The sequence below is a fragment of the Anastrepha obliqua genome, chromosome 3, assembly GCF_027943255.1.
Source record: "Anastrepha obliqua isolate idAnaObli1 chromosome 3, idAnaObli1_1.0, whole genome shotgun sequence".
NCBI lineage: Eukaryota > Metazoa > Arthropoda > Insecta > Diptera > Tephritidae > Anastrepha > Anastrepha obliqua.
In genome coordinates this window covers 73,013,601-73,025,986 of record NC_072894.1, presented here as the reverse complement: position 1 = coordinate 73,025,986, position 12,386 = coordinate 73,013,601, and the positions used below count along the sequence as shown (strand labels likewise).

Genomic DNA, 12,386 nt, shown 5'->3' with positions numbered 1-12,386 from the left:
GTTTTTGCTTAGCTGGTTTAGAATCTTGTTTATATATACAATTCCCCATAGGTCGACATGCATTTTGTAATTTAAAAAAAAACCGCACTATTTCAAAACCGCATAAAAAAAAGCCGCATAAAAACAGAACCTACTGTATATTATTTTGCAAAAACCCCATACAGTTTATTTTAAAGTTCACGAATGAAAAATTAATAAATTTACCTAGTATGTCCAATGACGATGCTTACTATCCAATGATTACTGTGTACGCAAAGCTAAACGCCTACTGCCATATATTAAACCTACCTTTAAACTGTTGAAAATCGTCTTGCTATGTATACATAAAATACATTTACTTTGCGTTTATTTTATTGTTATTTCAATCCAATTTGGAACCGATGCTCAGATGAAACACTAAGAGATTACAAAACCGAAAAAAAAATATTAGGCGTCTTTCATAAAGCATAATTTAAAATTCTCTCGGACAGCAAACATTGCATATAATCTATCTAAGAAATTGCTGAAACATCAGAATGCATTTATTCCACACAGAAATAGGAGATCTATACAAAGCTATGGAACAAGATTATTAAATAAATTACTTGTAGAAGTAAAAAATGATAAATCTGCTATTAACAAAGTTTTATCAACCTAATTCACATGCTACATATGTAATTCCAACTTAGTTTTTAGTTAAGTTTTCAGTGAGTATACACACAATTGTTTTCGCTATCTTCTCACATATATATACATATTTTTTTTTTTTAAAGATTGTTGCATATTTTTATATATTGAAGTTGATTAGCTTTAAGGACCTGAATCTTGGAAGGAATTATGGAATTGTTCGCATAATATAGGTCCGCCACGACGGCCCTCAAGAAAGGTCTAGAGTTTGCGTCGAATGGCAGCTCCGAGGTGACCAATTGACATCGCCGAGATCGCTGCTAACATGATTACCGAGCTTGGCGCGAAAAAGGGCTATGTGACATGGCATGCTATCCTCTGAAACCAAAAGTCGTTTATCATGCCTCTGAACCGCCCACCGTTGGCCGAAATGGCGTTTCCAGCAGCATTTTCAAAGAAAAATGGGCCTATGTGGCCATCACTTCAAGCTATCACTTCTGAGAATGTAAATATTATTAGCTTCTCAACAATCACATGCGGGTTTAACGACCCTCAGATGTACTTTGTTTACGCCGAGATGAAAATGTGTTTCGTCAGAAAAATGATTTTTACTTATTTTCAATTAAACGCATTTTTTGAGCTACACAAGATTGACTTGGTAAATAAATTTGTATATTTCCCAACATTGTCCAAGTGTAAAGCGCAGATATGATACTGACTTCTTGTACATTTTCCAGCCTGAAAAAGTTGCCTCTATAACACTATAAAAATATAAAATGTATGATTAAAAAATATATGATTAAAAATTTAAATTTTTTCTCACCATGTTTTTTTTGGTTTCCACAAGTCAAATAAAATATAATATTTCATTCCAATTGGGCAAACACGATAATGAACAAATTTAACTCTCGTTCAAAATGCACACAAACGCTAATTTTGGTCGTATTTGTAGGCTCAATTTTAATCGCCCATAAATGTGTAACGCTAATGTTAAGCTTACATACAAAGTTTTAATATGTACGCGACAAATTATACCACTTATTTCCGCCATGGAAAAGCTCCTCATAAAAAACCATCTGCTGTTCGGAGGTAGCATATAGTACAACTGCAGGGCGCTTATTTGTGGAAAAACATTGAGGCGTTCACCACAAATAGGAGGAGGAGCTCGGCCAAACACCCAGAAAAGGTGTAAGCGCCATTTATATGTATTTATTTTATAAATTAAATTATACTATTTAAAAATTGGAGTTTGGCTCTTCCTGCTAAATAATCTATTATGTACCTACCAATACAATAAATAATAGTTGTTGTTTATTATTTTTAATTTCAGAATATTGCGTCAAATTGAATATTGAAATTGGAATCAGTTATCGAAGACAGTCCTAAGTAATATCGAAAAAATGAATGAAAAGGAAGACAATGATTTTCAAACATCCACAGTTTTAGATGAAGGATCAGATGAGTCGGATCATGAAAGCAAAAAAGTCTTAAGTTTTTATAAGCTTTACCGCTTCTCAACACTATTTGAAAATTTTTTATTATTTATTGGCTTTGTAATGTCCATAGTAAAAGCACTTACATTGCCAGCAGTGGTGATAGTTTATAGTGAATTCACGGCAATGCTAGTAGATCGATCATTGCAAATTGGCACCAGTTCCAAAACCTATGCGTTACCCATATTCGGTGGTGGTAAAATGCTGTAAGTTTTTGTTTTCAATACCCAACAATAACAATAAATATAGCCAAGTTCATTTTCAGTACAAATGCAACCAAAGAAGAGAATATGTCGGAGTTGTATAATGACTCAATATCGTATGGAATTCTTTTGGCATTAGCATCAATAATTATGTTCATATCAGGCGTTTTATCGGTTGATATTTTTAATATTGTGGCATTGAGGCAAATTACACGCATGCGTAAAATACTATTTGAAACAGTTATACGACAGGATATTGAATGGCATGATATGGCCACCAAGCAAAACTTTACGCAACAAATAATAGAGTGAGTAGATCGCTTATCAGTCTATTTGTAATGTTGTTTACAATGTGCAAATTATTAAAGCTAACGTTTGTCAATCAGCCTAATCATGAGTTTTACTTTTCACTTTTAGCCTAATATGAATTTCACCCGAAAATGTTTAATTTTCGAACGTAAATTACCTTATCGGACATATAAATTTCGGGCGACAATAGTAACCATTTTTAATAATTCTTCCCTTAGTTTTGAGAGGTAAACAATATAATTTCAACACGTAAGTTATTTATTTTTATATTGATTAGAAAACAATAAAAACCACAACTTAAGTAGATAAAGTTTGTTAAGTAGGATGTAGGAAAAGGCGGACATTGTTTGTTTTGGGTAAAGGTATTTACGAAAATTACACCGTTCATCTGATGTCGTTCAAGCAAAACTTCAGAAGGGATGATTGTGCAAGGTAAACTTCAAAATCTTTACAAATACTCTTGCAGTATTCATCCTTCTTAAAAAAACATATATGTATGTTACATATAGTAGAAACACTATGTTGAGCGATTGACCGAATAGGAAATTTTGTAGTGGGGTACTGTAGATGTAGCGTAGTAATAAAGTGGTTGGCACATCTAACAAATATTTAAAAGTTCTTTGTTTACCCTCTTATATTCCATAAACCTGAAAATATTCAATTTACATAGTATTTAGATACAGAAACAGAAAAATTGTAGAATTGTCTCTCAGCTCTCTCCTGCCCGATGTTCTACATTTTCTTTCGTCCGCAAGCAAAACTCGCAAAAACAACATATTGCATTTTAAATTTTATCAAAATTGTCAAGTAATCTACTATAATTTTCAACTTTTCATGTAGTTGACAGAGTTGATATTCTTATGTTCGAATAATTCGAATATTTCGGATGAAATTCTGGGCGAATGGAAAGATTCACCGTGAAATTTTTTCCCAATGACGCTCATGATATAGCTGAATTTATTTTTTGTGTATTTTTTATAACATTCAGTGATGTGGAGAAAGTAAGAGACGGGATATCTGAAAAAGTAGCTCACTTTTTATACCTCATATTTGGATTCATCATAACAGTTTGCATATCATTTGCTTATGGCTGGAAGCTCACTTTGGCAGTTAGTGCATATATACCAATCGTAATTGTTTTGAACTACTTTGTGGGCAAGGTAAATACAATTACCAATTAAACTCGTTTTACATTTAATTTCGTAGTATTTATGCTAATGTAGTTTTTTTATTTTATAACAACACATACATATACATATAAAACTTAGTATCAAAGTAAGCTGACAAAAAGAGAGCAGGAGTCATACGCGGGAGCTGGTAACATTGTTGAGGAAGTTCTTACTTCGATTCGGACTGTTGTTGCATTTGGAGCAGAAAGGAAAGAGTCGGAACGTTATGATAACTATCTTGTCCCTGCACGAAAAGCAAGTCAAAGGAAGGGTGCATTCTCGGGTTTCAGTGAAGGAGTTTTAAAGTCAATGCTTTTTCTCTCTTGTGCTGGAGCATTTTGGTATGGTGTTAACTTAATTATAGACAATAGAAATGTAGAAGATAAGGAATACACTCCCGCTATTTTAATGATAGTAAGTATAACACACTATAGCATTAAACTTCATGTAGTTTGAGCATTAAATTCAGTAAAAAACTTTTTTGTTGTAAATCTCCAACCGTATTTCTCCCATAAAAAAATTCTTGAAAAAAGTTTTAACGTACATAATGCTTCTAAGTCTGAAATATTTAAATAAAATGCTGAGCATAAGCATGCTTCAATAATAAAAGGTTAGCTTAGTAAGCAGCTTTCTCGTTCCCTCTTGACAAATCAGCTCCCTTAGCAATACACTGGGTTGCTAGCTTTAGAAATGTTTAGTAAAAGGGAGGAAAAGTAAAATTTGTAGAAAAAACATTTCATTTTCAAAATGGTCTGCTTACGAGCAACAACCCGCTAGAGAGTTTTTATCGGGATGTCCAGGACTATGGTAGTATGACATGGAATACATACCGGTTAAGTCAGGACATGATAGAGTAATTGAGGTAATCCGAGATCGATGAAAGGAGAATTTAAAAAGCTTTATTTCTTATGTTGTGGTGATTTAGAAGGAATTCATGTTTTGAAAAGAGCATTTCCCAAAGAGTTACGACAGGGAGAATAATGGGATAGTGCCGACGCAATCGATAACATTGCAGACCTCATTATAAAAAAGTTGGTATTGACGGAACTTGTTTCCATCCGCCTTTTGGATTCAGCCTAAAACTGTAGGTCCCTCTATTTGTGGAACAACAACACGCATGTCACAAATAGGAGGAGGATCTCGGCTAAGCACCTAACAGAATTGTAGGCGCCAATTATTTATTTATTTTTAACGAAATAGTTTCATATTAGCGAAACTTTGCAACTTTGTGATCGGTTTTAAATTTAAAAATTAATTCACAAATTAAAGTTGGTTTAAGTGAAATAATTTCTTTTTTTTTAATATCAGACTTGGTAACTTCCGCTAATAACTTATATTTGTAATATACCATTATTTAAATTAAAATATTAATTAAAATTTATTATTTAAACCGTTCGTTGTTTGCTTTGATTTAAGTAAAAAAATACTTTTTTGCTACCATTTTTACCAAAAAGGATTTAATTTGTTCCCCTTTATTCACCTTCTTAATACAACCTTTTGTAAGGGAGTGTCAAAAATCGAATGTCACTAGTGAGCAAACCTTTAATAATTGAATCATGGGGCATAAGTATAGCCTTTCAGAATACATTTTATTATTAGGCTTCTGCGCATTGCGATCAAAATAGATCTATTGTGCAAAGCCTGCTTAGGTACCCTGACGTGTGCATATCCCAAAATCAGCAGATAATGGTATCTGAAAGACCAATTTCGTTAAGTGATATCTCAGACTACAGTGGCATACAAAGTAACCAGTTAAAAGTATAGAGTCTACTCTGCTAAGTGAAAGTAGTTTATCAGAAATTCCTCTGTTCAGCGTTAGGAATTGCTTTGCTTGTCGCTGACCGATAGAATTTCGCCTGTGTTCAACGATTTTCCTCTCCTCCCTTTTTGTAAGAAATTCGTTAATGTCTCCTTATTTAGTTCAAAGAAAGGCTACACTCATATACCAATTAGAGGCATTTTTGCCAATTTTTAGGCAAATGATCGAAATGGCTGATATTTCTCATATCTCTGATGCCCAGGAACCCAACCTAATAATACTGTATTGAAGTTCCCTAACGTATTAAGAAGATGAAGGCGGTACTCAACCATTTTTGAGGTGATTACCTTTAATAGAACGGCCTTAAAAGCCCTCTCACTATCTGAAAGAATGTAAATGTGGGTTCCTCTCATTCTCCTATGGAGACATTCCTTCACACATATCTTAATGGCGTGTACTATATTTCTGTCTGGAAGATTTTTAGGTAAAAACCCATTTTTTTGAATTTCACAATACATAAAACTGAACGCCATTTTGCATGAAACTAATATGAGAAGTACAGTACACTCGTATAATCTGACCTTTTAAAATTGTTTAGGCATTTTTTGGAATTATCGTTGGAGCCGACAATATCGCACGCACTGCACCATTTTTGGAATCCTTTTCTATAGCCCGTGGTTCTGCAACTAATATTTTCAAAGTGATCGATACCAAATCAAAAATTGATCCCTTATCCAGTGACGGAAAATTAATCAACTACGGACTGCGAGGAGAAATTGAATTTAAAGATGTATTCTTTCGCTATCCTTCGCGACCAGATGTGATTATTCATCGAGGCATCAATTTAAAAGTAAATAAAGGCCAGACTGTTGCCCTTGTTGGCTCATCTGGTTGTGGAAAATCAACTTGCATTCAACTGTTGCAACGCTTCTATGATCCAATTTTTGGCTCAATAACATTAGATGGGTTGGATATAAGAAAATACAACATTCATTGGTTGAGATCCAACATTGCTGTGGTAGGCCAAGAACCAGTATTATTTCAAGGAACCATTGGTGAGTATGGCACACAGTTTAAGAAACTTATTTATACTTTCTCATTCGAGAGAAAACATACTTTATAATTAAATTTTCATTTGTTTAGCGCTTCACTTATTTATAGCATATGTTCACATATTCAGGTTATTAAATTTTAAATGTAAGTTGCAAACAATTTGGAAACATTTTACTAGAAACTTCAAGAAATCCTTTTCATCTTATCATAGTAAACCATTTTTAATGGTGGTAATGTAAATAAATGTTCAAAATTCCCGCTTGATCAATTTTTACGGTCGATAATAGAAGCACGAAAACAGTTAATTGCTAGCTGCAATTTAAACAAACAAGAAAATTATCTTTAGAATTTAAACGTTGCAAATAATAAAACTAATTAATCAAATATAACAAGTAGTATTATGCTTGGACATTCTTTTTAGTCAACTGTCCCAAAAAACTTTTCAGAAATTTTGAATTCGAACTATTACAGAACGAATAATTTAGAGTGAATAATTGACTATTCTTTGCAAATTTTATATCCGATAATTATCTCTCAAAAATTGACATGCGCAAAGGTTCTGGCAACAAAAATATTTTAAATCTAATAATTTCTTGTATTTTAACTGCAGTAACGCTTTTAAATAAAGTAAAGTTAAAACTGGTAAATTCTGTGGATATATAAACTGAACTGATACTTCCTAGGTTATCATCAATCTACCCAACTCGAAGTGATTATTGAATTCAGCATATATGAATTACGCTTCCTCTTAAGCTGTCCATAGCTTGTTGCTTTAGCAAAAATCATAGTGTACGAGGGTCGTTTGAAAAGTCCGTGCAAAAAACTACTTAATTGTGTGGGGTAAACTCTTTTTATTTTTCGACGTAATCTCCTTTTAATCTTATAAAACTCGTCCAACGTTGATCCTTGCCGAATAATAGGATTTGTCCAAGTCTGAAAAATAGCCATTCGTCCCTGCAATCACCTCCTCTTTTGAATAAAATTTTTTTCCTGCCAGCCATTTCATCAAATTGGGAAACAAATAGTAGAATCCAAGCGAGCCACATCTGGACAATAGGGGGGATGCGAAAATAGTTGGAACCCTATTTGAATTACACATCTGCTGAGGCGCGAGCTGGTGCATTGTCGTGATGGAAAAACAAAATAGCTCAACTTCCTCGATTCAAACGAATGCCAAACACGAAGAAATAGACCGAATAGAAATAAATAGATAGAATAGAAATAATTAAACACAGCCTCGCACGCGTCAGTGAAGCCATCTCTCTGATTTCGCACGAACTTTTCAAAAGAGCCTCATAAATAAAAGTTAAAATCGGTTTTGCATCGAATGAAAAGCTGCTTTCTTATATACTCAAATGTATATATGTACTTAAGTAAAAGTCACTCTTAAATGGAATATGTATGAAAATTTTATGATTATTAGAATATTTTCCTGTCAATTTTTAGTAATACAAGTTCATATTGACGATTTCAATGTGTAAATTTAAGCGAAGGAAGAAAGCAACGCTGCCTAAAGAAATTACACAAATTTTTCTCTAGGTGTGTTCAAATAATAGTGCGTTTAAATGGTTTAAATTTCAGCGTTTCGTAAATTTAGACGATTAGATGAATACCCTATTACAAAAATACTTTTTTTTCTTTTATTTCTAGCTGACAATATTAGTTATGGAAAAACAAATGCAACACAACGAGAAATAGAAGCTGCTGCCAAGACAACTGGTGTGCATGATTTTATATGCAGTTTGCCCGAGGTGAATAATAAAGCGTTTGTCTTATACAAACTGCTTCTATATATTTTTTAAAATCATTGCTTGCTGTTTACTCTTATTTGAGACTAATCAGTTCTTTATACCCGTGCAAACGACTGGTATAATTTTATATCTGGTATTGTATTTCAAAATGCGAATGCTTTTCAACATAACACGCTTTTTACGTGTAAACTTTAAGTTTTGTAGGCGTGAGTGTGCATGAGCTAGGTTTTTTCTGTCAATCATGTAATATTCACATGCATTGTTAGTATGTACATACATACATTCTAATCAAATACTTGCGTATGATTTGTGGCACAAAACCACGGTGAAGAGAACTTTGAAATTCTTAAACATATTTTTTGTCTCACCATGGGTTGACTACTATTCGGAATCCGTCCTCTCTGGAGGTTTCTTTGGTAGGTTTGAATCTCGGTGAAACACAAACATTAAGAAAAATTTTTTTCGGCAGGCAATGGCAAACCTCCGAGTGTATTTCTGCCATGAAAATGCTCCTCATAAAAAAAATATCTAAATAAAATGTTTTTCTTTATTTTGGTGTTTCACCGAGATTCGAACCTACGTTCTCTCTCTACATTCCGAATGGTAGTCACGCACCAACCCATTCGGCTACGGTGGCCGCCTTGTATATATGTAGGTAATATATTTTTATTATGAAATTTTTTTACTATGTATAATTTTTTATTGTTGCTGTTTTTTGCCATTTAATTTAAATTTCACTGAATTTGAAAGTATTGTAGTTTAATTTAATTTGAAAAATGTTTCGTTTAGTTTGAAAATGTCTTAATTTAAACTCAAAATATTATATGAAACTGCGTTTATTATGATTTTAAAACTGTAAATGTATTTTTATTATATTAAAGTTCATCTGGCAGATTCGCAGCTATTAAATTGTCGTAACTACCGCAATTTAAAAAATTTTTCAAAATTCTTTTAAACTTCAAAGTAAGTTTCATATGAAACAATTTTCTTTTGCTTATTTTTTGACTGAGTCTCACGCATAAGCTTTATTTCTGTAGAGGATATAAACGATTGAATGAATAGACTCTTAAAAAATAGAAATTCTTCGCTGTTTAAATGGTGAAGACCAATTCTACTCAGTCTCCTAAATGAAGCCTCAGGCTTTCTTACTGCTAAAATAACATACCTGCGCAGATGTGGCTTTTGAACAGGTTTTCTCGTAAATTTTACAATCGAGAATTACCCGTATCGTACACATTTAATTAAAAATTAAAGTTTTTTACATAAATAAAAAAGAGGGCATCTGAATCTAAAACTGGTGTTTTCATTTACACAAAAAGCATGCATTGGATAGACTATGACAACGCATTTTGTTTAATTACTTGGTTTGACTTCGAAAGCAGATACCCACATTTTAAATCAGCATGGTAAAATATATGTATATACAATTTAAGGTGGATCTTTGATTAGATTTTCAGTCTCAAATTAAAGTCCGATTTTGATTTTGATGATTTAACATTTATTATTACTCTTGGGTAGGTTGTGTAATTCACTTTCGAGTGAATTTCAGTAAAAGTTTTTGGCATTTGCTTCAAAATTCGCTCGGGAGTAAATTACAGAATGTGCCGTATAAGATTAAATACTCCGAGATCTAAAATTTGCCTTTTTCATTAATATTTAGAGTTACCTCACTGTTATAGGCGAAAAAGGATCTCAACTGTCTGGTGGCCAAAAACAACGCATTGCTATTGCCCGTGCTCTTATCCAGGATCCTAAAATTTTACTGCTAGACGAAGCAACATCTGCTTTAGATTATCATTCCGAAAAGGATATTCAAAAAGCACTGGATTTAGTTAGTAAAGGCCGTACGACAATTGTGGTTTCTCATCGGTTATCAGCAATTCGAGGAGCAGATAAAATAGTTTTCTTACATGAAGGTAAAGTTTTCGAAGAGGGATCACACGACGATCTCATGACATTAAAAGGAATGTATTACAATATGGTACGCGCAGGGGATATCAATATAGCTGATGCTACTGAAGAAACTACTGCTGAAGATAAAAGTAAGTATAATGTACGAGTTTAGAAAAATAATATTCTTGAAAAGTATTTGCATGACTGGTGGTGACCACGATTAAAAGTTTCAAAACTATACAAAACAAGTATACATTTTAAATATACCATATTTTCCTAACGAATTTCAACGAAGGCGGTCCTGAGAGGATCATCCAGCCTCTTTTGCTATATAATAATCATTCCATATGATAATGATATTGAAATCTTCACTAATGGCTCAAAAATGGATGTTGGAACAGGATACATGACAAGCTTCGCCTTTAGATCCTCATGCCTAAGCCAGTCCGATCAATTCAAAGTGGATAAAATACCATATCTGGACTTTCTTTAACTACATACGTCACTCTGCATTGATTTCCGCCATGTAGTGATGTTTAGAGTTACTTCAAAGTTTCTTTAGATTATCTATATTTATTTTAAAAGAAATACATACATATATCATACATAAGAGGATAATGTTTGTATATTTGTGAGTGCTCTATGGACTCTGAAATCACGGAACCGATTTTGAATTTTTGGTGCATTGTTGCAGCTATGGTTTACAAGTTTATTGGGACACATTATGTGGCTCTAAAGCCGAGATATTTATAAAAATCCGATTAATGGTCCGAAGATATAACGAAGATCAGTCAAAAATTTTTTTTCAAAATTGTCTTTCAGAAATACTTCAGGCTCAGGGGTGTACGGCACACTTTTTTTCTTATAAGGTGGTACGGTCTAATGCACATATTAGCAAAAATAATTGTGGCCAAAGAATTATTTATATACTATTGTATATAAATACATATTTATTTTAGAGAACTTTAACTTTACTTAGGTTTACACCTTCAAGGGGAAATTATTTTCACCACATTAATAGTGTGCGGATTGAATAGGCCTGATATCTTATAATAACGTATACACACAAGGTGACTTCGCTGTGCAGCTGGATTTTCATTTTGACGCGATTTGCTGATTTGAATGTCAAACTGCCCTGCTTCTTTGTTGTTTTCTTATTTATTTGTTTACATTCTCATTGAAATTTTTACAATCGAGCTACCAAATTGCAAAACAAAATACAAACAATGTTTTCGTTGCTCTAGCGAAGTTAACTTTTTCAACATTTTTCGATTTTGTGTAAATTTAAATCGTACATTTTTCCCCCTTTTTCAGAAATCAATCTAAACTCTATTGACAAGTCTTTCGAAACAGATTTAATTAATATGGAAAAGAATCACATTTCAAATGAGCAACCAATAGTACATACGAAGAGCAAAGAAAATGCACCGAAAGAAGAAGCCTCTGGAGGAAATTTTTTCATAACATTTAAACGCATATTAAAATTAGCCCGCCCTGAATGGTGTATGCTATTATTTGGCGCGGTATGCGCAATAGCGTTTGGTTTTACCTATCCTGCATTTTCAGTAATCTTTGGAGAATTTTACGCCGCTTTGGCACAACCAGATGAAGAAGTTGCGCTTCATCGCACTTCACTCCTATCAATCTATTGCTTAATATTGGGCGTATTAACTGGAATCGGTTCTTTTCTGCAAACGTATTTATTTAACTATGCGGGCGTATGGTTAACTACACGAATACGCTCAATGACATTTACAGCTATAATGCGTCAGGAGATTGGCTGGTTTGATGAAGAAGGCAACTCAGTTGGTGCACTCTCAGCAAGATTAACTGGAGATGCTTCTGGTGTACAGGGAGCCATTGGCTATCCATTGAGCGGCTTACTGCAAGCGTTTTCCAATTTCGTTATTGCATTGACGTTATCGCTTTATTTTTCATGGAAGCTGGCTCTGGTGTGTATGTGCGCTTGTCCAATCATAGTGGGATCCATCATATTTGAATCAAAGTACGTTATTATTTATAAATATAAATCCTTATAAATATATGCATGGATTATATATATACAGTAGGTTCTGTTTTTATGCGGCTTTTTTTTATGCGGTTTTGAAATAGTGCGGTTTTTTTTTTAAATTACAAAATGCATGTCGACC

The 12,386-nt window shown here is 33.2% G+C and overlaps 1 protein-coding gene across 2 annotated transcripts in view; it reads left to right on the top strand.

The window, feature by feature from the left end:
* The first annotated feature begins 1,940 nt into the window (after window positions 1–1,940).
* The window catches only part of LOC129242871 (multidrug resistance protein homolog 65), a 26,271-nt gene continuing 15,825 nt past the window's right edge, over window positions 1,941–12,386 (top strand). For both annotated transcript variants that reach the window (XM_054879765.1, XM_054879764.1), the window contains exons 1-8: window positions 1,941–2,305; window positions 2,365–2,610; window positions 3,600–3,771; window positions 3,880–4,194; window positions 6,138–6,594; window positions 8,243–8,343; window positions 10,004–10,385; window positions 11,551–12,241. In XM_054879765.1, the coding sequence (XP_054735740.1) occupies window positions 2,007–2,305; window positions 2,365–2,610; window positions 3,600–3,771; window positions 3,880–4,194; window positions 6,138–6,594; window positions 8,243–8,343; window positions 10,004–10,385; window positions 11,551–12,241 (2,663 nt within the window). In that variant the 5' untranslated portion in view covers window positions 1,941–2,006. The remainder of the gene's footprint in view (window positions 2,306–2,364; window positions 2,611–3,599; window positions 3,772–3,879; window positions 4,195–6,137; window positions 6,595–8,242; window positions 8,344–10,003; window positions 10,386–11,550; window positions 12,242–12,386) is intronic.